The sequence below is a fragment of the Hippopotamus amphibius genome, chromosome 8 (assembly GCF_030028045.1).
Source record: "Hippopotamus amphibius kiboko isolate mHipAmp2 chromosome 8, mHipAmp2.hap2, whole genome shotgun sequence".
Taxonomy (NCBI): domain Eukaryota; kingdom Metazoa; phylum Chordata; class Mammalia; order Artiodactyla; family Hippopotamidae; genus Hippopotamus; species Hippopotamus amphibius.
The window spans coordinates 91227024-91253171 of NC_080193.1; the positions used below are offsets into that span (position 1 = coordinate 91227024).

The 26148-nt window shown below is 38.5% G+C and overlaps 1 protein-coding gene across 8 annotated transcripts in view; it reads left to right on the forward strand.

The window, feature by feature from the left end:
* The window catches only part of FN1 (fibronectin 1), a 67942-nt gene that overhangs the window by 26162 nt on the left and 15632 nt on the right, over window positions 1-26148 (forward strand). For 2 of the 8 annotated variants that reach the window (XM_057746938.1, XM_057746941.1), the window contains exons 19-33: window positions 570-842; window positions 2158-2424; window positions 8359-8453; window positions 9874-10042; window positions 10548-10634; window positions 12690-12881; window positions 14130-14402; window positions 15507-15689; window positions 17805-17894; window positions 19940-20209; window positions 21538-21654; window positions 22324-22488; window positions 23012-23167; window positions 23831-23944; window positions 24766-25035. In XM_057746938.1, the coding sequence (XP_057602921.1) occupies window positions 570-842; window positions 2158-2424; window positions 8359-8453; window positions 9874-10042; window positions 10548-10634; window positions 12690-12881; window positions 14130-14402; window positions 15507-15689; window positions 17805-17894; window positions 19940-20209; window positions 21538-21654; window positions 22324-22488; window positions 23012-23167; window positions 23831-23944; window positions 24766-25035 (2721 nt within the window). The remainder of the gene's footprint in view (window positions 1-569; window positions 843-2157; window positions 2425-8358; window positions 8454-9873; window positions 10043-10547; window positions 10635-12689; window positions 12882-14129; window positions 14403-15506; window positions 15690-17804; window positions 17895-19939; window positions 20210-21537; window positions 21655-22323; window positions 22489-23011; window positions 23168-23830; window positions 23945-24765; window positions 25036-26148) is intronic. The other 6 variants (XM_057746939.1, XM_057746943.1, XM_057746940.1 and 3 more) reach the window with 3 other exon arrangements.

Below are 26148 nucleotides of genomic sequence, written 5' to 3' on the forward strand. Positions count from 1 at the left end.
GTTTCTGTCAACAGTTCCTACATACAAGTTGTCTTATGGGTTAGTCTGTCCCTAAACTTATGAAATTTAGCTGAAATGCCTTCACTATAAAGTAACATCAAAACTGGCTATTGGCCTTCCTGATTAAAAACTGACAGCATAAAGTCTTCATATTTTTCCCCAGAAACTTAAGGGGCAGTTCATCTGTTGCTCTTAAGTATTATAAAATGATTTAGTAAAATGAAACCACCATATTTTTTTTCAGTAGTCACAAGAGTTTGCTTGGGTTTGTTTTTTGGTTTTTGGTTTTCTTTTGGTATGTTATTTTAAACCCCTTAATAGGACACTTCATATGTTGGAAACTCATCTGCTTACCAACATGTTTTACATAGAAGCTTTAAATGTAATATGTAAGCAGTATGACTGAACTATGAAAATATAACCCCCCCAAAATCTTAGTATTCTCTGATTAAGAGAGAAAACTTAGCTCTGGAATGAGAGGCTCTATGAAGTTGCCTTATACACAGCTGGCTTTTTAAAAATAATCCTCGGCAGGAATTGAGAGTGACTGGTTGGCTCTTGTCTGTTAGATAAAGTTCCCCCTCCCAGGGACCTGCAGTTTGTGGAGGTGACGGATGTGAAGATCACCATCATGTGGACCCCCCCCGAGAGTGCGGTGACCGGTTACCGAGTGGATGTGATCCCCGTCAACCTGCCTGGGGAGCATGGGCAGAGGCTACCCATCAGCAGGAACACCTTTGCAGAAGTCACTGGGCTGTCCCCCGGGGTCACCTATCACTTCAAAGTCTACGCTGTGAACCATGGGAGGGAGAGCAAGCCTCTGACGGCGCAAGAGACAACCAGTACGTTTGGGGTCCTTTACCACCACCCCAGACCCTCCACCCTCACCTCCAACCTGTGATGGATGGGCAGCACGCCATTCTCTCCTAGGTTCACAGTTAGAAGTAGGAAAATACTCAGGGGATAGGGAATGTATACTGGACATAAAGCACATTAAACCGGAAAACAAAACTTAGACAAGCTCCATAGAGGCTAAATGGTAACCCATTTCCCAGATACACATTACCAGGGGAATGGCACTAAGAGAGGAGAACTTAACCTCATTTTCCTTGCTAGTGGAGACATAGATTGAAAATTTGAGTGCATTTTTGTGTAACTAAATATACCTAGATAAAACTTTAAATGCAGTAGCTTAATCCTTTTATAGTAGAATTATTTGCAAATAGTAATTGCTAAAACATTTAGTGCATATTAGGCACCTGGTCATATGCTCAGTTCTTTACAAGCATCATCTCATATTTAATCCTTGTTTGGAGTGAATGAGGGAGGTCTTATTATTATCCCTATGGGATATGTGAAGAAACTGAAGCTTATAAAAAATTCTGCAACTCTTAAAGTCACAAAGCTGGGAAGTGATGGAGGTGGATTCTCATAGCCCTATGTCTTTTTGACTCCAAAGCCCATGTTTTCAGTTATTATACTTGACTACCTTGAAAACATTTCCTCCTTCTGAGAACTGTTTCAAATTATTGTAGGAAAACTACCAGTTATCACACTCAAGAAGAAAACTCACAATTTCTGTGATTCTTTCTGATAGTGCAAACTCACCAGGGTCTTGCCATAAATCTGAAGTTCTGAGTATATGTTATAATCATTGTCTAATCTAAATCACATGAAAATAATTTTTATTTCTCCAAGAAAGGACTAATTATTGAATAAATGCAGAGACTATCACTTTTTTCCATGTGGAGCTTTCTTCTTGCCCTCATTTTAGAGGGCTTATTTCTCTTTTCTTAATCTGTTTGGCTCAGAGCAGAGCAAATTGTGGCTTTATAAATATTTGTTTTTGTTTTTAAATACTATCTCTTTAAAGTTAGTATAGTTTCTGAGGATGATGGGAAAGTCATGCTGGAAAATTAGCCTTTCCACAGGATCAAAGTCAAGCAAAAACAGTGAGCAATTTCTCATGACTGACACACAGATCTTTTGCAAAGTTCTCTGTAGCACTCTATCTCTCCATGGCTAAATATTTCCAAGGTTTGATCTCAGTTTCAACCTTGAGAAGAAAGAACTTAAAAATTCAGTCAAGCTTTAGGATTTCAGTATAATAATTCTGAGATGCAAATATTTCTTGACATGTTTTATCTTTTTTTCTAGAATTGGATGCTCCCACCAACCTCCAGTTTATCAATGAATCTGACACTACTGTCATAGTGACCTGGACTCCACCTCGGGCCCAGATAGCTGGATACCGATTGACTGTGGGCCTGACCCGTGGAGGCCAGCCCAAGCAGTACAACGTGGCGCCCTTGGCCTCACAGTACCCACTGAGGAATCTGCAGCCTGGCTCTGAGTATGCTGTAACCCTCGTGGCCGTGAAAGGCAACCAGCAGAGCCCCAGAGCCACTGGAGTCTTCACCACTCGTAAGCCAAAATTTTAATGCTTATTTTAGTGATGTTCTTATCTGTATTTACATTCTCTCTCCTTCATCCATTTTTTAAAGAGTTAACTTAGGGAATAACCTGGTGGTCCAGTGGTTAGGACTCTGTGCTTTCACTGCCATAGGCCTGGGTTCAATTCCTGGTTGAGAAACAAGCCATGCAGCATGGCCAGAAAAAACCAGTTAACTTAAAAAACTTTGTACAAGTTTTAGGACTTCTTAGGTGGCTCAGTGGTAAAGAATCCACCTGCCAATGCAGGGGACACGGGTTTGAGCCCTGCCCTGGGAAGATTCCACATGCTACGGAGCAGCTAAGCCCGTGCACCACAACTATTGAGCCTGTGCTCTAGAGCCCGTGAGCCACAACTATTAAGCCCGTGTGCTGCAACTACTGAAGCCCATGCACCTAGGGCCCGTGCTCCACAACAAGAGAAGCCACTACAATGAAGAGTAGCCCCCGCTTGCAGCAATTAGAGAAAGCCCGTGTGCAGCAGCGAAGACCCAACACAGCCAATAAATAAATAAAATAAATTAAAAAAAAAAAAGAATTTGTCCCTTTAGGGGGGCGACTGAAGAGTCTTAGAAGGCTAATTCTGGGCTGCTGTGTTCTGGAATATACTGGGAAAATAATTTAAAAAAACAAAAACAAAAAAAACTTTGTACAAGGTTTAAATAATTTTTTTTACTTAAAAAAAAAAAAAGATTTAAAGCAGTACAACTCAAACTGTGATCCGTGGACCCGTTGCTGGTCTGTGAACTGTTTGTTACATGAACTAAGGGGCTTATGCCGGAAGGCAGACCATGGAGTGCACTGTTTAGTTCAGTTAATACGTTTTTGAAGCAAGGTTTTCTTGAAGAAAGAAGCAGTGCATTACATGACGTATGTTGCCGAGATCCTCATTTCCCCTGGGACCAGCACTTTGAGTAACATGGTTTAAAACACCCAAGTTATTTGAAAATTGAAGCCTACTGCTTTAAATGAATTTACCAAATACTAGTTAATGCAAGAAAAAAAAATCAACAGCTGTGTCTATATCCTGATACTTTGGGTATCAAGTGATAGCAGTAAATATGGAACAAAAACATCTACCAGATGAATAGAAACCAACAGGACAAGAAGCTAAAGAAATGCCTTCTTTATGAGTGTTGACTACAGTGGATTAAAGTACTTCTGCAGAACAGAATACTTTGGGGTTTTTTTAATCTTTCTTAAATTTCTCTTGAAGTTCCACAGAAGGAAAAATATTGACAGTAATATTTGGTGTCATGTCTGTCTTTTGCTCAACACTTTAGAGAAAGTGGTCTTAAATCTCTTACACATCTATATTACAATACAAGATTGTATTCATAAATTGATTTCTATTAAATGCATCTCATTTACATTACAAAGAAATATGGGACCCATAATTTCTAGATAAGTATTAATTGTTATTTTTAACTCATTTTGAATTACAGAAGGACTTAACACTTTTTCAACATATATTGCAACTGTGAACCAGCTTGCAATTTCCTAAAAGCTTTCCACAAATCTTACTGCTTGATTAATACAAAAAATAGATGTAGAAAGCATTCAAAATGTGAATATAAGTTTAGTTTATAAATTACTATGGAACTTATTTCATGAAGAAAGTTATCTATAAAATTTTCCCTATAGGAATTCATAATTTACTAGAAATTTATTTCCATTTAAATTTTGCATATGAAGTTTGACTAGCAGAGGCTTTTTCCTAAGCAACTGCTAATCATAAGCAAGTAAAATCTGCTTTTTATCTGGAAGTTAACCTTTAAGTTTTGCTTTTTTATGTTACATGTTATTAAGATGCTCTAAAATCTATCAACATGAAATCAGTCGTTTTGTATTTCTTGTAAATATCTGTTTTTTCCTATAGATAAGCTTCTATGTGTTAGAATGGAGATTTCAGTAGATTGTATTTTACTGACCACATATAATTCTATATGTTATCTTTTTTACTTTTTAACATGAGACATATTGTATGTAGTTTCTTTTGTTGGATAGAGTACCTATAAAAGAAAAAGCTTTTAATTAATTTATTTATTTATCATTTTATTGAAGTATAGTTGATTTACAATGTTGTGTTAATTTCTGCTGTACAGAAAAGTGACTCAGTTATACATATAATATATATATATATAACTCTTCATCATATTCTTTTCCATTATGGTTGATCACAGGGTATTGACTATAGTTCCCTGTGCTCTACTGTAGGACCTTGTTGTTTATCCATCCTACATACAGTAGCTTCTATCTACTAATCCCAAACTCCCAATTCTTCCCTTCCCCATCTCCTGTCCCCCTTAGCAACCACAAGCCTGTTCTCTATTATTTGTAAGTCTGTTTTTGCTTTGTAGATATGTTCCTTTGTGTCATATTTTAGATTCTACATGTAAGTGATATAATATGGTATTTGTCTTTCTCTTTCTGACTTACTTAACTTAGTATGATAATCTCTAGGTCATCCATGTTGCTGCAAATGGCATTATTTCATTCTTTTTTATGGCTGAGTAATATTCCATTTGGTATATATATATCCATTCATCTTCTTTATTGATTATATGTTGACAGACATTTAGATTGTTTCTATGCCTTGGCTGTTGCAGTGTTGCTGTGAACATAGGGGTGCATGTATCTTTTAGAATTGTAGTTTTGTCTGGTTATATGCCCGGGAGTGAGATTGTTGGATCATGTGGCAACTCTATTTTTAGTTTTTTGAGGAACCTCCATACTGTTCTCCACCATGACTGCAGCAATTTACATCCCACCAACAGTGTAAGAGGATTCCCTTTTCTCCACATCCTCTCCAACATTTATTATTTGTAGACTTTTTAATGATGGCCATTCTGACTGGTGTGAGGTGGTACCTCATCATAGTTTTGATTTGCATTTCTCTACGAAAAAGCATTTTTAATGATACTAATGATAATTAAGTGGAGTGGGTGGGGCAATATTGACTTTCAAGTACTTTTGGAGACTTTGTTATATTGGACATGTTATTTTATTGTCTGCACAAAACATTTATAAAAATGGTACTGATGAACTCAGTGACAAGAACAGGGAAGCAGATACAGGGAATGGACTGGAGAACTCGAGGTATGGGAGGGGGCGGGGGGTGAAGGGGAAACTGAGAAGAAGCGGGAGAGTAGTACAGACATATATATACTACCAACTGTAAAATAGTCAGTGGGAAGTTGTTGTATAACAAAGGGAGTCCAACTCGAGGATGGAAGATGCCTTAGAGGACTGGGGCAGGGAGGGTGGGGGGGAATCGAGGGGGGGGCGTCAAGGAAGGGAGGGAATATGGGGATATGTGTATAAAAACAGTTGATTGAACCTGGTGTACCCCCCAAAAAAATAAAATAAAATAATAATTAAAAAAAAAAAAAATATATAATTTTATTTGAGTTAACTGATAGAATTACGTTTATTAGGTAAAGGTCAACATGGTGACTTGCACATAGTATACTTTAAAAATTTTTTTTCCATTATAGTTTATCACAGGATATTGAATATAGTTCCCTGTGCTCTACAGTAGGACCTTATTGTTTATCCATTCTAAATGTAGTAGTTTGCATCTACCAACCGCAAATTCCCAACCCATCCCTCTCCCTCACTCAAAAAATATTTATTGAGTAGATGATTGTGAAAATAGCTCAACCAAGCTTAGATTTAAATAAATCTCTGTAAGCAGTGAATTCTACAACTTCATTTGAACTTCAAGTACTCTCTGAGGCTGGGCTTGCATGTTTTTAAAATCGCTTTAAGTTGCTGTTGCTTTTTACTGTTACCAAGCTGAATTCTGGGAATAACTTTTCTGGGTTTTATAACTTGTGCTAAATTCTTAAGAGCAGGGGGCCGGGGAGCTGTTTCTGGGGGGGGAAGTCAGCTTACACTTTTATAAATAGGGCAAATTTTATTTTTTTAACATCCAGACTGTCCTTCACCTAACAAGACTTGCCAGAATCCAGAGCTCATGCCTACAGTCACATTCTTTGTTTGCCATCAGTTTGTGGGTTTGTGGTTTGGAGAGTTTCCTGTAATGGTCTTCCCAGGCAGAGAGCTTCGTCTTAAACTTGAGAAGGTTCTAGCTGGCTAGCTCAAGCAATAGAAAACACCCAATCTTAAAGCCCAAGACGGTTGAGGAGAATGTTTTTGTGAAAAACCTGTGGCTTTCACAGATGTTCAGTGAAAGAAGTTGACTGCTCTCTGAATTGCTTCTTGTGGTCATTAACATGGTCACTCAGGGCTGGCCATGGCATTTTGGCAAAGTTGGCGGCACCAAGTAGTGTATGATTTCAGAGACTCTGGGGAGGCATCACAGGTCACCCACCCTAATTCCCCTGAAAACACCATGAAAATAATAACATACTTATGAAATATCTCTCTAAACCAGTAGAACTTCAGTTCAGCCAGTAGAGCAGCCATTGCAAAGTAGCCCACACACTTATTTTATTTTTTCGGACAGCAGTATTTTAAAAATAACTTTTTAAAAAATTGCACATGAAAATCCAGATTGGAAAACAATGGAAGAATTGCAGTGCTGGGCCTGAATTTTCCCATGACTGGAGCTGAGTAGTAACAGAGTAATCTTCAATACTCTTACTGTTCGTTTGTCTATGTCTGGAGGCTGTCTCGCCAGCCATTTGTAATTTAGCATAAATGCATTTACTAGTTTTTTCCCCAGTGGGCACAAAAATTTGGTGGAGACGTATAGAGGAAGGAATTCTGAAGGCACCAAACATGTGACCAAGGCCATCCACATGCTTGAAAGCCCTGAATTTGACTCACCCGACACAAGTGTCTTGCCTTCTGAGACCTCACCTTTCCCATAGCAGCCAGTTATCAAAATGCTTCTCATAAGATTTAGTTGTCCTGCCAATTATATTTTAGAGAGTCTAAATTTATAAGATTTTGCAAGATTGTTGAAAATGTCTGTCAACTTTTGTATACACATACACTTTTCTTCTTTTTTTTTCTTGTTTTTTTTAAGTATTATTTTCACCAGGAAGTAACAGCGATGTCAGGATGCTAGGAGCTTCAAAATAAACTTTTATTACAATTCCTAATTCCAGTGGCAGAATACTGAATTTCTGCAGTGTGATTATTCTGAGTGAATAATCACATATTTAAGGAAAGAATCTTGTGAATTTGTAAGTGCATCCACGGTGGCGGATTTCATTTAACTTTCACATGGCATCTCTTTTTGCAACCAGAAGTAACTGGCCATCATTATGGCATGATTCAGCATATAGCTGTTTTTAGGTAATCACCTATAATTTAACCATTGTTCTCAAAATAATAACAAAGAAGCAGAGTGATAAGCAGTTTGTGGTGAGCAGTTTTACATTATATGTGGGATTCTGTACTGATGGTATAGTTATTGTCTTCAAACTCAAATCCTAAACATGATGAAAAGATGCAAGTTTCAGAATCCAAGGAGTTGAAAGTGTCCCCTGTGGTCATCCAGCTCCTAGTTATTTAAATGGGATCAGCTGACAGCACTGGTGTTAAAGAAATGCAAACTACCTAGCCCCATGTGGACCTGCAGAATCAGAACCTGCATTTTAGCCAGATGTCAGATGATTTGTGTGGCACGTGAAAGGTTGAGAGGCACTGACCTACTCCAAATTTCCACATATGTTACTTTCTGGATTCACTAGCTGACTAAAACTGTGGTTCCTGATAAAAATATTTGTTATCCAGACTTCCCTGGCAGTCCAGTGGTTAAGACTTCCACTGCAGGAGTAGCGGGTTCGATCCCTGGTTGGGGAACTAAGATCCCACATGCTGCAAGACACGGCTGAAAGATTTAAAAACAAACAAACAAACAAATAAACAAACTGCTTTCTGCATTCTCTATGACTCCAAGGTTTGAACACATGCTTTGATTCCATTTCACAGTGCAGCCTCTGGGCGCCATCCCACCTTATAACACAGAGGTGACTGAAACCACCATTGTGATCACATGGACGCCTGCTCCAAGGATTGGTTTTAAGGTAAATTGCAGATGTTCCTAATCTCTTGCGATACAGCCCTGAGGTGCCCTTGTGTTTCTGGATGTAGTTGAAACAGGATGATCAGGAGTCAGGAGGCTTCAGTTTTGTCCTGCTTCTCTTCATACCTCTCTGACCACATTGTTAGGGCATCACAATACTTCTGCATCCCTGCGTTGCTGGAAAGATGGACTGAGGCAGTGAAAGTGCTTTGCAAAGAAGAAAACATTAGTATGGAACTGTTAGTTGTTGTTATCTTGTTTTCTCTATCCTTTCCCCCAGGGAATTACATTTAAAGATACACAAGGAAACTGCATTTGTTGTGTTGTTTTAAATGGGTATCAACGAGTTCACAAAAGCCAATTTAAGGAGACCAGTTAAACTCATAGTCACTCAAAAATCACATTTTCATCCAATCAGTTTCATCTCAACTTGTTCAAAGCCCCTCGGGTGAATCTCTTAATAGAAGTTAAGATTAAGGGCTTCCCTGTAGGTATCTGGATACATGTTCTTTAAAGTAATGGTATTAGGGAAGTGATGAATACAAATGAATGTGTTTAAAAGCATTCCTTTCTTTGGCATTTAGAGTGTGGAGAGAGAAATATTTATTATCATTGAAAATCAAGACTAAATCTCCATGATTGTTGGTTTAAAAAATGCACCAAAGACCACTTCTTTTTTGAAATATGCAAATAGCATAGTGATGATTATGGTACTCAAATATAGAGAAACCTTTTTGAAGATTGTCAGTATACCTTTTAAATTTCCCTTAGTAATGTCATTCTGACTTTCAGAAGCCTTATAAAGTATATTAAGAATGTCTCTAAATTGAACACTGATGATCACAATATTACCTAGGTTTTTCATATAAAATACTAAAGGGATTGAAAATTTGGCACACTAATCTTAATTCTTCTTTTGTAACATATAATCCTGCAGTTGAAGCTATGAACATACTTCTTCAAAAAGAGTGTTTTTGACGTACAGGGGCTGCTTCCTTTAAGCTGAATGTTAATAACTCATGAAAGAGAGAACTAGAAGATTTCTTCCAGCAAAAAGAAAATAAGAAATGAATGGGCATGTGGCCCAAAGCCCTTGTATACTTCTGGTTTGTACCAGCAGATTATTTATTAAGCAAAACAGTGTGTAATGATGTTTCTCTGGTACCTTCCATTACAAGCTACCTTAACTTAGTTTTGGAAGATACTTCCCCTAACTGGCACCTTTCCCCTTACCATTTCCAGGGAGTTTCTAACTTAATTATTTAACAGAGCTAAAGTAAGGTCCTGACTCATTCCCAACTAAAAGCAGAGTATAGTTCTTGAGGAGTCCACATTATGCAAAGCATAACCACAATCTCTCAGCAGTAAACCAGCTCTGGTGATATTTTTCCTTGGTGTTTATTTTGCTTTCTTTCTCCTAGCTGGGTGTACGACCAAGCCAGGGCGGGGAAGCACCACGAGAAGTGATTTCAGAATCAGGAAGCATCGTCGTGTCTGGCCTGACTCCAGGCGTGGAATACATTTACACCATCTCAGTCCTGAAAGATGGGCAAGAGAGAGATACACCAATTGTGAAGAAAGTGGTGACACGTAAGAGAAGTTCTTTGCTTCTTTTCTTTTAGTTTTTTAAGTTATTCCACATTTTAAAAGTAGCTGATAATGATATCACTTTTTACTTATGATAATGACACAAGGAAAAGATTTCATCCCTATTTATATTATTAGCTATTTTTAAGTTTGGAGTAGCAAGTTCAACTCATGTTATATAGTCCATGGCATTGGAAGTGTTCTTTCCATGTCAATAAATATTTATGAACTGGCAAGACAAAAAAATTTCAGTAGTGTTGCAAAATTTAAAATTGTAAAAAAAAAAAAATTCTCTTGGAGAATCGCTGTCCAGCATGGTTTCATAGTACAACTTCCTTATTTTTACTGATTGTGGAAGGAAGGAAGGAAGGGAGGGAGGGAGGAAGGAAAGAAGGGAGGAAGGGAGGGAGGGAGGGAAAAAGGGAGGAAAAGAGGGGGAGAAATATTCCACAACTCAAGTGCTTTGTGCTAACTTTAACTTTTAATTTAAATTTTTTTTTCTGCGTAGCACTGTCTCCACCAAGGAACTTGCATCTGGAGACAAACCCCGACACTGGAGTGCTTACTGTCTCCTGGGAGAGGAGTACCACCCCAGGTAAGCCTAGGATGTATCAGAGGGCAATGCCTTTCCAAGACAGAGTTTAGAAACTGTGTCCCTTTCAGAGAAAGGGTCAAAATTGTAAGTACCTAGCTCTCCATAAAAAAATGAGTGTATTTCATTGAGTGACATACAGGGCGTTTTACTCTGTGTTTATTTAAATTACAAGAAAGAGAACAAGGCAGACACTTATTGAGCTGTAGGGAATCACGAGGAGTGGGGAAAGCATCCTGGGAAGTCCCTTTTGCTCAGTGGCGTTCCAAACCGCCAAACAAATGGCTGAAGGTATACTTCCTAACTGTCCATTTGTGGGTTATCATAGATTCTGAGTATACTACGCAATAAACTTAGATATTCCACAAATATTTTATCGTGGGCTGCACCACAAAAATCTAAGGATAGAAATGACCTCCATTTTACAGTAAGAAAAAACTGAGACTCAGAAAAAATCGACCTACCCATAGTCACAAATTATAAATGTTACAGAACTGGGATTTGTAACTTAAGTGTTCAGACTCATTCTTACACCCAACTTCACGTGTTTGGATCGTAGTTGTTTGTTTTACTTATACTCAATACTGAGAAATTTGGCGCAATGGCATTCCAGGACTGTTTTTAAAGCTTTACACAAAGCTTTTGTCTAAACTCATTCACACATATTAAAAACTATTTATAGACTCCTAAAATGTGTAAAGATACCTATGGCAATATTCAGGTATCATCCTGTACCAGGGCAATGGCAAGAGAAATTTTAGACATTGCCAATCTTTGCTAAGTCCATGTGAAAGTCTCCTTCAATGAGAAATGTTAACTGAAATATTTAATATTGGTTATAGTGGGGGAATCACTATTGAGATATCAGGATACTCATTATTGAGAAAATTCTAAATTAAAACAGAAATGCCAGCTAGTGTTGTCGGCATCTGTAACTGCTATATTTGTTCATTAATGGCTATATTTAGATTATTATTTCACTCTTTATATGCGTACTCTAATTTTTTAAACAGTTCTTACCTTTGCTTGGGCACACAGCTAAGGCAGTTATTTCTAAATCGGATCAATGTGGGCAGTCACACACAATAAAGCTAGTTCAAAATATCCTTTTTAATTCCCCTCTGAAGTCAAGTGGTTTTGGTGAAGTTTTCAGTATCCGTGAAAACATCATTTAAGCCAAAACTACACTATTTCCAGCTGACTGACTCTAAATTTGAAACTGTTAGGTTGGCAAGTTTCATGCTTGTCCGAACTAGATCATTAATATTTAGTCTTAGTGGATGGCTTAGCCTGTCCATCTGAATGGTCACTAGCAAATGTAATGACCCAGACCTTTCTTTCCCATCCAGTTGGATTTCCTTGTATATACCACGTCAGTGGTCACCAATTCCTAGTTATAAAATATACCATCATTTTCTCGCACTTTAGTAAGTTTAACTTGAGTACACTTCCTCACTTTATTTTTAGCCTTTCCCTGTGGGTCTCAGGCCATCACTATTTTAATCTGAATGTCTCTCTCTCCTCCCCTCAACCCTCTCACTGCCCCACTTGTATGATTTCTGAAGTCTTCAGCAGTTAACAGACTTTTTCTAAAATAAGTAGAGCCACTTTTGTTTTTTACTTTTTCTCCTTTCCTTATTCCCTTCCTGTAAATCCCATGGGTTCAGACCTTGTAAATTAGGAGAGCCCACTTTGGGGAATGTGCCTAAGGGTGAGAGCCATTCCATACTAAGCAGGTAAAATAGAATACTCTTCAGCTGTCCTGCACATGATCCATTAAGAAAAGCAGGGTAGAGTGGTAGAAGAGCATGGAATTTAGAGACAGAAAAGCCTCTGGTAATCATTTCCCCTTTCCAAGATTTTCTTTAAACCGAAGATATTAACACCTGCCTCAAAGAGTTGTTGTAAGCACTGAATGACAATAGGTAGAGTCTTCAGTACATAAATGCTGAGTCCTTTCCCCGTTCCCCTTCCAGGATGCATCATTGGAGTCTAGTTTAGTAGGCTCTGGGTAGCAAATATTCTGGGCAGTAACTTCCTCCTTTTTGTTTTCTCCAGACATTACTGGCTATAGAATTACCACCACCCCTACAAATGACCAGCAGGGATATTCTTTGGAAGAAGTGGTCCATGCCGATCAGAGTTCCTGCACTTTTGAAAACCTGAGTCCTGGCCTGGAGTACAATGTCAGTGTTTACACTGTCAAGGATGACAAGGAAAGTGTCCCAATCTCTGATACCATCATCCCAGGTAAATGAGCCCTTATCCTAGGAGTGGCAGTTCCAGTAACCCCAGATGGTTGAGTGTGTCAAATATGTTTGGGATTTAATTCTGACCTCCCAACCACACTCTCTAGAACCATGAAGTCAAAGCAACTATTTGGACAAGTGCTTGCTGTTAACACTGCTTGACTGTCTGTGCTTCACTGAAATGCTCTTTGTCGCGATGGGTATGCAGTGGAGTGGCAACCATGGCATTAACTCTGTACTGTCCGCTCACATGGAAATATTACTAAAACGATGTCATGTGTCCATACTCGGTACTGACAGGCAAAAAGTAATATGGTAAATGCATCCCATCCGTCCATTTGTGCCTGATCTCACAGTCTCCATATGTGGCACTGAAATAGCTCTTGGTTGACACATTCAGTTCTTCCTCTGGCCGTTTCAAATTCTTCTTTTTTAAAATTGAAAAAAAAAAAAAAGAAAGAAAGGCCACACCTTTAGGGTGTTCTTTCTTGTGGATTGAATGACAACATTGAAAAGACCTATCTAGGGATAGGTTTGTTGTTTGTCCAAAATTGAATCATCACAGATGAAAGTGTTGGACAGATTGTGTTCTTTGCACTATTTGATAAAATGCTTTTACTAATGCTAATTAAATAACCTTGATTATGAAATGAACAAAATATTAGCAGTGGCCTTGGACTCAGGCCTATCTGTCTTTCCCCTGAGTGTGCTTTTGAGTGGCACATTTTGTACCATACATTCATAATGCATTATAAGCATTATGGCCATGATGTTGTCATGAGTTTTTCTGTGGGGAAAAAGAAAAACGAAAAACTCATCAATCAATTTTTTTTTTAACCCTCTTCATGCAAGCTTTATTTTCCTACTAAAAAAGTTTTGGATTTTTTTAAACTTTGCTGATACTTACTACAGGTATTAGGTCTAGGTTCTGAGAATGGTTTCAACATCCTAAATAGGACTATAATTTTTAGAACCTGAGAGAGTTAAACTTTACCGTTTGGGGGATTTTCAAAAAGCAAACAAAAATCCCTAAAGTAATATTGTAACCTGCTTTATTCTCCCAGAGAGACAAACTATTTATTCATGGTGCTTAAAAATCTTTTCAGATAATTTGGAACAGATTGCATATTACCATCATTGCTTTAACACAATCAGTTTTACCACTCGTAACCTGATGTACACTGCTTTATTTTTTCCTCTTTTTTGCCTCTGTTTTCCTTTTGCCCTCCTTTGCTTTGTAACTCAATAGAGGTGCCCCAACTCACTGACCTAAGCTTTGTTGATATAACCGATTCAAGCATCGGCCTGAGGTGGACCCCGCTAAACTCTTCCACCATTATTGGGTACCGCATCACAGTAGTTGCGGCAGGAGAAGGTATCCCTATTTTTGAAGATTTTGTGGACTCCTCAGTAGGATACTACACAGTTACAGGGCTGGAGCCCGGCATTGACTATGACATCAGCGTTATCACTCTCATTAATGGAGGAGAGAGTGCCCCTACTACACTGACACAGCAAACCGGTGAATTTTGAAAACTTCTGTGTTTGAGACATGGATGGTGTTGCATGCTGCCTCCAGTCACTGGTTAAATGTGGATGTTTCAAGGGAAAAGCCAGTGATTTGACAAAGCTTCAGAGAGGGTGAAATGCATATGTTAAACTGATTAGATGAAGACATATGCAGTAGTTTTAAGCACATTTTCATTTAAACCACAAAAGATGTATAAGGCCAGAGAAGTATAGATATCTGATCTATCCAATACGAAATGGCAAAAGTTAATTGAATTTGCCCACCTAGAATTTTTTCTTTTAAATCTAACATTAATGCCAAATTGTATCTTGAGCACCAGATAATAAGAAGAAATGTACTTCCAAAATGTACCATTACACCCTTACTTCTACTGTTTGATAAACTCTATCATGTTCCCTCTTTGTCTAAAAAAAATGATTGAAATTTAGGGTAGAGTGGAAGGAAGTTTTTTGGTGGTAAGAGAAAAAGAGACTTTGGAACATTCCAGATTTCATTCCCATAGTGAGGTCAAGAAACTCCTGTTTAACCACAGTCTGGGGACCAGCATGCAACATTATAAAGGTTCTCTGCCCTGCATGGTAAGAAACATGCTGAGAACCAATTTGCATGAACCCTTTTCACTTGCAAGTAGAATTCACTGAATGGAATTGTAGCTATGGCAGTAGCTGTAGTCACTCCTGTCAGGGGGAAATTTAGGACCCTCTTGTCTTTTTGTCTGTGTGCATGTGTTTCTTTGGAAAGTATTGCTATGTTTCTCTTCGCTGTGTGGCAACTTAAGCCTCTTTAGCCTGGGAGCAAATAATCATCAGTGGTATTAATCATGTACATTGATTTTATGTATTTGAAAGTGAATTAAATTTACTCTTTAAAATGCATTGACGGCAGAAAGGTTAAAGGGGCCTAACAGTACTGGGTGTAGTGTTTTATTTTTAACAGTAGTTCACTGTGATTTAGATTAGATTTTGAATAGACTATTTGCATGATGATGACTCGTTTCCTTTATGCATGAAATACTGGTTTTACCTTTCCAGCTCTACTTGTTAGCCTTAATATTTAAGTGACATTAACTTAGTCTTCCTTCTTATTTGAAACCAGCTGTCCCTCCTCCCACTGACCTACGATTTACCAATGTGGGTCCTGACACGATTCGTGTTGCCTGGGCCCCCCCTCCATCCATTGAATTGACCAGCTTCCTGGTGCGCTACTCGCCTGTGAAAAATGAGGAGGATGTTGCAGAGCTGTCAATTTCTCCTTCAGACAATGCAGTGGTCTTAACAAGTAAGTGATCAAATATGTTTGTTCAGTAAATACTAAACTTGCACATAAGGAAAGAATTATGTGTCCTCGGGTAGGAGCAACAAAGATCAAGACAGCTACAACAGAACTGCAAACTAGACTCCAAATCTAACGTGCAGCTCTGTAAATTTTGAAAGATGTCATGTTTGTTGTTATTTTAATATATCTTTGATATCTACGACTTTTTAAAAATCAGAGTGGAAGAACACCAGCAGTGAAGTTCAAAGACTTCAAACAAGTTCTGCTTCCAAATAAGCACATAAAAATAAATGTGTGCCAAGAGAAATTATATGACTAAATCTCAATGTTTAGAAGAGAGAAAAAAATGAGGATTGAAGCTAGTGTCACGGTATCTGTTTTATTATCATTTAAATGTCAGTGGGTAATCTATTTGACATTTGAAAACTTAGAAACAGTGACTGGACTGGTCACTTAGGGTAGATCAGGATTCCATTTTGAAGAAAGAGCCAGACGTTTAATTTGTACTTCAAAAAGAATCTGTTAGTAGGATTTCTCTGAAGGCTGAGGACTTAGAAAATAACTGGAACTAAAATAAACAACAACAATTTATGGAAATTGTTTCTTTCTAGTTGCTACCCTTTTGAAATTGATATTTTTTACTAAAGAAAATGAAAGGAGGCTGCAACATGGTGCTGTTTCACATAAATGTTGCTTCTCATTATTTTCACTATAATAGTAAAATACACATATAGGAACAAAAAGTAAAAATTTCTACATAAAGGAAAAACAGCTCACAGTTCGGTGCATTACCAAATGATGGTCTGAAAACATCCTCCCTCTTTCAAACATATTTTAGAGAATGAAATACAAAGAAAGGCAGTTCAGCATGACCATAGTCTTGGTTTCGAATTTTGTGGCTGAGGGCGAGACATCCTCACGTCTGCCTATCACTGGGGCTATGATTCTGACCTGGGGCATTCTGGAATCAGTAGTTACAGCATCCCAAGACACAAGGCTCTGCTTCAGGACCACTGTCTGCCCCACCTTAGCCACAGACCTGTCACATGTTGTTCATATGCTCCAAGATCTTATTCTAGATTCTATTCTAGATCTCAGGGTAGCCATTTCCCCCCAGAGAAGCCATTATTATCTTGTTTTACAGATGAAGCAACTGAGGTTTCCAATGGCTAAGTAAATTGCCCCTGGCCAAGCAGGAAGCAGGAAGGGGGAGTCCAAGCACCCCGTCTCCTAGTCTGGTGCTTTTCCAAAACTTTCAGGGGCCCCCGCAGAAGGGGAGGTGGTATCAAGAGGGATGGGGTCTTTGGAGTAGGAGTTCAAAGGTCAGAAACCTTACTCTGTACCTTTTTTAGTATCTCAGAATGAGAGGAGACCCAGGAATGTATATTCCATCTTAAATACTCTATTCTTACCTTAATATGGCAGAACCCATCACTCCCGATGAGTGTGACCCTTTGCATAAGGGTTCATCGTCAAGACCACTGGTCTTGGCTCAGCTCAACTCCTGTGTGATCCTGGGCATACATACCAAAAAAGATAACTTCTCTGTGCCTTAGTTTTCTCATTGGGAACTAGGGATAATTATAAACCAAACTTTTGGAGGTAATGAATGTATTCATTGTCCTGAATGTGGTGATGGTTTCCCAAGTGTATGCTGTATGTATGCTTTCACAAACTAGACACTTTAAATATTTGGCATTTTATTGTTTGGCAATAACATTGCTTTAAAAAGTAGCAGTCTGCCTGCTAGGGTTGTTGTGAGGAGTAAATGATATCCACAGTGCCACAGTCATTATCATGTGCCCTCAACAGATGTGCCACTAAGTGAATGATAGAAATATTACTGTGCTGCAGCAACTCCATCTTATTTCGGATGCAGCTGAGTCACACCCACAGAGGTGGCCTTGGGGGCAGGTCTTAAAGATGCTACAGGGCAAGGTGACCCTTCCTCAGCACCTACTGACAGCCCCTCTCCAGGTGGCCACATTCGCTTAGGTGTAAATGGGCTCTAGGACAGGATTCTTGGATATTTTATCAGTTGAAATAATCCCAAGGGTACTATGGTTTTTTTCATTCTTTCAAGCACATTGTAAAAATAATTCCCACTTGTCTCTTCAGATCTGCTGCCTGGCACAGAGTATTTAGTTAGTGTCTCCAGTGTTTACGAGCAGCACGAGAGCATACCTCTTAGAGGAAGACAGAAAACCGGTGAGTCATGTGGGCAGCATGCTTGTTGAGTAGCTTTCACCTACCAGTTTTAAAGAGCAAAATTCTGTGCTACTTCTAACAATACCTCTCCATTTCTGTGGAAGTGGCGGTGCTTGTCGCCTTGTCCTTACCTTTGATCACTGGTCTTAAAAATTAAGATACCTTATAGGAATGTAGTTGGTTCAGCCACTGTGGAAAAAAGTTTGGAGGTTCTGCAGAAAACTAAAAATAGATTTACCATACGATCCAGAAAACCCATTCCTGGGCGTACATCCAGACAAAACTATAATTCAAAAAGATACATGCACCCTTATGCTCATAGCAGCACTCTTCACAATAGCCAAGACATGGAAACAACCTAAATGTCCATCGGCAGATGAATGGATAAAGAAGATGTGAGGTGTGTGTGTGTATATACACAATGGAATACTCCTCAGCCATTAAAAAGAACAAAATAATGCCATTTGCAGCAACATGGATGCAACCAGAGATTATCATACTAAGTGAAGTAAGTCAGAAAGAGAAAGACAAATACCATATCACTTATATGTGGAATCTAAAATATGACACAAATGAACATATCTATGAAACAAACAGACTTACAGATATGGAGAACAGATTTGTGGTTGCAAAAAGGGATGGGAATGGGGAGGAAAGGACTGGGAGTTTGGGATTAGCAGATGCAAACAATTATATATAGGATGAATGAACAACAAGGTCCTAATGTAGAGCACAGGGAACTATATTCAATATCCTAAGATAAACCATAATGGAAAAGAATATGACAAAGAATATATATATATTATATGTATAACTGAGTCACTTTGCTGTACAGTAGAAATTAATGCAACACTGTAAATCAACTATACTTCAATAAAAAAAAATACTGATAGATAAAAAAATTAAGACACCTTATTCAACTATTACACTGACTTCCAGTCACTAAGATTATACTCTCTGCTTCTGGGGAGGACTGAAAATAGTCCAGAAACTTTGTTGCCTATCTTTTAAAAAAAAAATCTCCCAAGAATAATATCTCATAATCTCCATTATTGAGAGATGGTGAAATCCCTTCTCATTAGGCAGCTCTGTCTAATGGCTGACCCAACACTGTCATTGTCATCTAAGTGTTTTCCCTCTTTACTAAGCCGATGAGTTTATCTTTTTTTCTACTTGATGAAATATTCATTTACTATCAAAGGGAAGTTGAATAGAATTCCATAATATTATGTCCCTTCTTAAATATGAGTGCTTCTATTATTTTTTTCCTTTCAAAAGAGTGTAATTTAATATACCCATTTATTTATTTCTTATAGTCCACTTGCTTCCAAAAAGAAGTTGTGGTATCTCAATTTGGTTTGAGTATATTATTGAATAAAGTAAGTAAATGTTATAAGTAAAATGAAAATTGTTGGAAGTCCCAGAGAGGCTAAGCGATTTGAATTTGAGATCAACTCTAAATTGTTGTTAACTTTTCTGCAATGCACTAAAATTCTCAATTCATGAGGAATTACCTGCATTGTAGTTTGTCCAGGATGATGTCTTATTTTAGTTTTAGAACATTTTTTGTTTGGCATTCTTACCACCCTGTAGACATATCGGCTCCCCCTTGAGTGTAGAAAGCTTCTTTGAAAGCCAAACACTTAACCTGAGAGTGGTCAGATCTTGCCTTACTTTGAGAGTTACACTTATAAGATACAAACAGAATACTTGAACACTGAAGCATATGAAAATATCAATTCCCAGAATATCTCAAACACCTGTCTTCACATGTGATGTGGAAATCACTTGGATTACTTAGCAAAGGAAAAAAGAAAAGAATGTTTGAATTGACATTTTGAGTGGAGTCAGTTTATGATTTTGAAATTTATCTGTGGTTTAGAATCAGTGCATCATAACCTGAGGTTCATGGCAGTTCATTGTGTGTGGAAAAGGATGCAAACACTGGATGGATGTTACTCTCCCTTACATTCTTCCTCACTTCCTAAGTTGATGGTGTCTTATTTTCCCCTTTTATCTCTTCCTCCCCTGGGTGGCGAAAACAGGTCTCGATTCTCCAACTGGCATTGACTTTTCTGACATCACTGCCAACTCTTTCACTGTCCATTGGATTGCTCCTCGAGCTACCATCACCGGCTACAAGATCCGCCATCATCCTGAGCACATGAGCGGACGACCTCGGGAGGATCGAGTGCCCCCCTCTCGGAATTCCATCACTCTCACCAACCTCAATCCCGGCACAGAATATGTGGTCAGCATTATCGCTCTTAATGGCAAAGAGGAAAGTCCTTCCTTGGTTGGCCAACAATCAACAGGTAGCTTGTTTTCTGGTCTGCAAAGAAACTCAGAGGACTTTCCTATGCAGCTTCTGTGGCATAGCTTTGTGTGGTCTGAATCATCATCATCTCTTTTTTTTTTAATTAATTAATTTATTTTGGCTGCACCGAGTCTTAGTTGCAGCATATGGGATCTTCATTGCAGCATGTGAGATCTTAGTTGTGGCATGCAAGTTCTCAGTTGTGGCATTCAGGAAGGATCTAGGGATCCCCGACCAGGGATCAAACCAGAGCACACACACCCCCACACCCCCACCCGGCATTAGGAGTGCAGAGTCTTACCCACTGGACCACCAGGGAAATCCCTGAGTCATCATCTCTTAAAAAAATAGAGCATGGTTATGAGAATATACTAAGGAAGATAACTTCTTTATCCCAAGAAATTTCCCACCTGTGTTAGGTATTTATGCATTTCTAAGAACTAAAGTTTTACTCAAAATGTAGAAAACACTCTGTTTCAAAGTTCTCTTAAAAAATTATTTTAGGACTTCCCTGGTGGCACAGTGGTTAAGAATCTGCCTGCCAATGCAGGGGACGTGGGTTCGATCCCTGTTCCAGGAAGATCCCAAATGCCTTGGAGCAGCTAAGCCCATGCACCACAACTGCTAAGCCTGCGCTCTAGAGCCCGTGAGCCGCAACTATTGAAGCCAGAAGCACCTAGAGCCCATGCTCCGTAGCAAGAGAAGCCACTGCAATGAGAAGCCCACGCACTGCAACAAAGAGTAGCCCCTGCTCACTACAGCTAGAGAAGGCCTGTGTGCAGCAACAAAGACCCAATGCAGCCAAAAAATAAAATAAAATAAAATAGATAGGTAGATAGATAAATAAATAAATATAAAAAAAGAAGGATGTAAAAAAATTATTTTAATGTAATAGCGTAATTGTTCTTAAAAGATTGATGCTTAAGTACTTAGGGGGAAAGTATCATCATATCTGTGCTTTAGTCTCAAATGGATTAACAAAAAGATAGAGAGAGACAAGGAAATGTGGCAAATTCCCTAAGGGAATGGAATATGGGTGTTCATTATATAATTTTTATAACTTTTACATTGCCTTAAAATTTTTCAAAATAAGAAGTTGGGAAAAAATCTTCAAATACTCTTGAACTAATCATCTTACCACAATTTGAATTGTCTCCTTAATCCCTTACCTTGCATTGTTCATAATTTTTAATTTTGCTAATTTTGAATAATATTTACATTATTATATGAAGGAATCATAAGGCAATGATCCAGAAAATGAATAAAAGGTATATCTAAGCATCCTTTGAAAATTACAGATGTGAAAACTTCCCTGTGTTTTTCTAGTTTCTGATGTTCCAAGGGACCTGGAAGTCATTGCTGCAACCCCCACTAGCCTGTTGATCAGCTGGGATGCTCCTGCCGTCACAGTGAGATATTACAGGATCACCTATGGAGAAACAGGTGTGTTAGTGAAGTGCTGCTTCACACTCTGATCAAGTATTCTGTCATGGGTAACCCGAAAGCCCAGCAGTGGATACATAATTAAAGAAACTTTGGCAAGTTCATTCAGTGGAGCCCTGACTTTTCTGAGTATGTGGGAAATATGCATGACTTAACTGGTGGCAAAATCAAGGTAAACAGTTGTTTGTGTAATATGTGAGGGGAACAATAGAGCTGAGGAGGAAGGATTGCAAATTCACAAGTTTATTATCAGTGGTGAAATGATAAGTGATTTGTATTTATCTTCCTTTCACTTTCCTGTGTCTTTCAAAATTTTATTTAACAGGAATGTAGTCCATTAAGATTTTGAAAAAGGAAGGACCACAACATATGCAACCTTTGAAGATCTACTGTCTTTCCCCTTCTCATTTTAATCTACCACATGTTAAAGCTGGAATGTTAAAATAGCATGAACTGCAGTTTTTGCTCAATTTTTACACAATCCTCAAGGCCTACTACATGCATAAATAAATATACCTTTCTGTTCAGGCCCTATTTAATAGCACTCTTTTAAAGGGAATAAGCAAAGGTATAACTTACAAGCTGCTCTCAATACGTTAATTCAGTTACTCAGCAATCCCCAAGTGTCCCTCTGCCCCTCACACTTTAAATCAATCCCGTTTTAAACAGGAGGAACCAGCCCTGTCCAGGAGTTCACTGTGCCTGGGAGCAAGTCTACAGCTACCATCAGTGGTCTCAAACCTGGAGCAGACTACACCATCACCGTTTATGCTGTCACTGGCCGTGGGGACAGCCCAGCAAGCAGCAAGCCCGTTTCCATTGATTACCGAACAGGTACTGACTCCTCTGGGATGACACAGGCTCATTTGCTCAGATAGCTTTTACAGTGTTCTCCCAAAGTATTTTCCTCATTGTGGAACTGATTTTCTTTTTAATAAGTTGAAGGAACAGCTATAGAGTTTTGAGCCAGATATACAAGGAAGCACCCCAAGGGCAGGGATTTTTGTCTGTTTTGTTGATTGATGTATTCCATGTGCCTATAATAGAGACAGGCACAGAGGATGTTCAGTAAATATTTGTTAATGAAAGAATAGATGAGATAATAAGGTAAGGAGACAAACATCTACAGGAAATGTAGTTTCTTTGTGAATGAAGCTGCCATCTTGAAAACAGGCAATTGTCTCAAGATGCAGGCACCACCTCCCAAAGTCTCTGTGTTTCTGCAAAAGAAATACCTAGGGGTCCTTAATAGTAGTAAGAGATTATTCTATCTGTACCAGAACTGGAGACAATGACTTGTCCAGTCTTGTCCCCATGGACTGGGGCTTCATTGGTTTCTCCTGGTTTTTATTTGTAGAAATTGACAAGCCATCCCAGATGCAAGTGACTGATGTCCAGGACAACAGCATTAGTGTCAGGTGGCTGCCTTCAAGTTCCCCTGTTACTGGTTACAGAGTAACCACTACGCCTAAAAATGGCCCAGGACCATCAAAAACAATGACTGCAGGTCCAGGTAAGAATAACCAGCATCTCACATACATCAGGATAAAAAGAGTAGGACCACACAATATGCTTTTGTAGATAAATGACCACCTGGCTTTGAGTACTATACAGTTTCATATCATGTGTCAAAGTTTCCCCATCTTGAATTCGGGGCTCCCTCCATGGTAGAACTTTTAGGATGAGTGCATTTCTGTTTTTACATGTGTAGTAGTGTTTGATGGTGTGGACATCTTAAATTATTAAATTCATCTTTGTGGTTTTGTTTATCATGCACACTAAGAAGACAGAGATGGGCCCAACTGACTTTTAAAGATTCTTTCATCTCTTGTTTTTGTTTTCATTTAAATAATTGTGAAATTAGGATTCTAAGACAATATCTTAAAGTCCAGTTAATTTTCATTTTTTTCAAGAACGACATCGTTCACTGTTGGCAGGATCATATTCAATTTTAGAGCTTATCCTTTAGTGTGGCTTCACTCCAACATGGTGATATGTTTTAGCAATGAACATGTTTGTCCAAGAGGAAATCCACATGTGACTCCCCCATATTTTCATGATAATTCTGCAAACAAAATGTCCAGGCCACCACGCATTTACTACCGAACTCTGAAAGTTACTTGGTTGTCATAGTGAATAACGTAGATGCTGCATATGCTTTTCACTCCCTTTGCAGATCAAACAGAAATGACAATTGAAGGCTTGCAGCCCACAGTGGAGTATGTGGTTAGTGTCTACGCTCAGAATCGAAACGGAGAGAGTCAGCCTCTGGTTCAGACAGCAGTAACCAGTATGTAACCAGTACCTGTTTTCCATGTTCAAAGTTAAATTTTGTTCTTAGGCGTCTGGATACCTAGTTTGTATCTTGAGCTGAGCCCTTTGCAAACATTTTTCCTTCTCAGTGCCAAGTGATGAACATATAGGGAAAGAAGTTATGGAACTACCATAGTTAGTTGCTGTGCTTTGAATTTCTTTTGCTCAAATGGCCTCAGCAAAATCTTATTAGCTTTTAGCAAATCTACAAAATATTTTGCTAGCACCTTCTTTTCTACAACTGGATGGTAAAGTTGATTGAAGTGTGCCTTATGAAGCTATTATGTTTGGAGAATTTGTGGCTGGACCAGACTGTGGCTGGACCAGAGTTTAATGTAAATGTTATATTTACATTAAATATACATACAGTGCTTAATGGGATGGGAGGGAAGAGTTAAAGAAAGATTATAACAATCTGAATCTAACATTGAAAATCAACTTTACCACTTCCAAGGTATAAAAAAAATCCAGGTCTGTGAGACTAACATCACATTGCAAAAACAAATCTTGGTAAAATATCTTAAAATTAACATAAATAAATCCTCATTTGGGGACATTTTGCAGGGTATCTACGCACCTCATATACACCTTTGTTTTAATAAGTGATGCGACATGAAATATTTTCTGAACCAAAAAACCTTATGCAAGGATCAAGTAATTTTCCATGTAATAGTGCGTTAATTGGAATTTAATTCATCAAAGAAAAATGGTATCTGCAGAACTGCTTTGCATGTTATAAAAATGCTTATTTCACAACTTGCTTTTCACATAACCTCTTACCATTAATTTGCCTAACAGACATTGATCGCCCTAAAGGACTGACATTCACTGATGTGGATGTCGATTCCATCAAAATTGCTTGGGAAAGCCCACAGGGGCAAGTTTCCAGGTACAGGGTGACCTACTCGAGCCCTGAGGATGGAATCCATGAGCTATTCCCTGCACCTGATGGTGAAGAAGAGACTGCAGAGCTGCAAGGCCTCAGGCCGGGTTCTGAGTACACAGTCAGTGTTGTTGCCTTGCACGATGATATGGAGAGCCAGCCCCTGATTGGAACCCAGTCCACAGGTATATCGTTAATTGCACTGCTGGGTGCTCATGGGAGCAGCGGCTTTACGCCCTGCTGAATACGTTATACTTTATCGGACTATTGATTCTCGTGTAAGGGGGTACCCAAAAAATCAGCCTCTCTATTAGGAAAGACCCTCTTTAAAGAAGAAGAGTAATAAGCAATGTAGGTGACATTTAGTTAATGTCTAAAAAAGGAAATTTGGGAGTAGCTTGATTTATAAACAAGGCCATAAAGCAAGACATTTGAAGATAACGCGAAAATTGTGGACTATTTCCTAAGCTGTGACTCATTGTGTATAAAGGAAAGAAATTGGGCATCCTAGAGCTCACTTTAAAAAAGGAACCAAACTGGGCCATTTCACAGCAGCAGGATTCTGAGAGCATGTGGGTGAGACCTTCCTTCTCTGGTTAGAGATCATGTGCTAGCTGTATAATTTGCTTAAAGGACTGAGAATCAGACACATAGGAAACTGTTGATAGGGCAAATGCTTTCCACCATACTTTATCCTCTTGTGCTTTATTTCTGAAGCAGAGTGGAATGCTAAAGGTGTCTCCTCGTGACAGCATAAACCCTGGAGGTGACAGTCTGTATTATTGCTCTTTGCTTCTCTTTTCTGCTTCTGTTGTGAGCCAATTTTCTTCTGCTGCTGCACCACAGAGAATACTTTAAATTTAGCAGTGATATCTTCCATGGGGTCCAAATAAAGAGAATAAAAACATAATTCTATCTTTGGGGGGATGGAATACTCTGTGAGATGGTTTTCCATACAAAGATAATTTCTATCAGAAAGGGGCTACTGCTCATCTTTCCATAGAAATGGAAAGATCAATCCTAATGGCCAATAAGCCAATCTGAATTTTTTTTACTAATGGAAAGGCAAAAAAAAAAAAAAGAAACAACAACAACCTGCTAAAACCTTAACTCTCTTAGAGTTTTGGCATTTACCCAAGTGTTTCCAGTGATTCTGAGCATTGCTGGATAAAAAAACACATTTTTTTTTTCAGCAAACATTTTCTTCATTTTGCATCCCCTTATGTGCTTTCTTGCACTGAATCTTTGCTTGACTAGGGTACCCGCCCAACCAAACAAGTGCAACCTATCTACTTCTT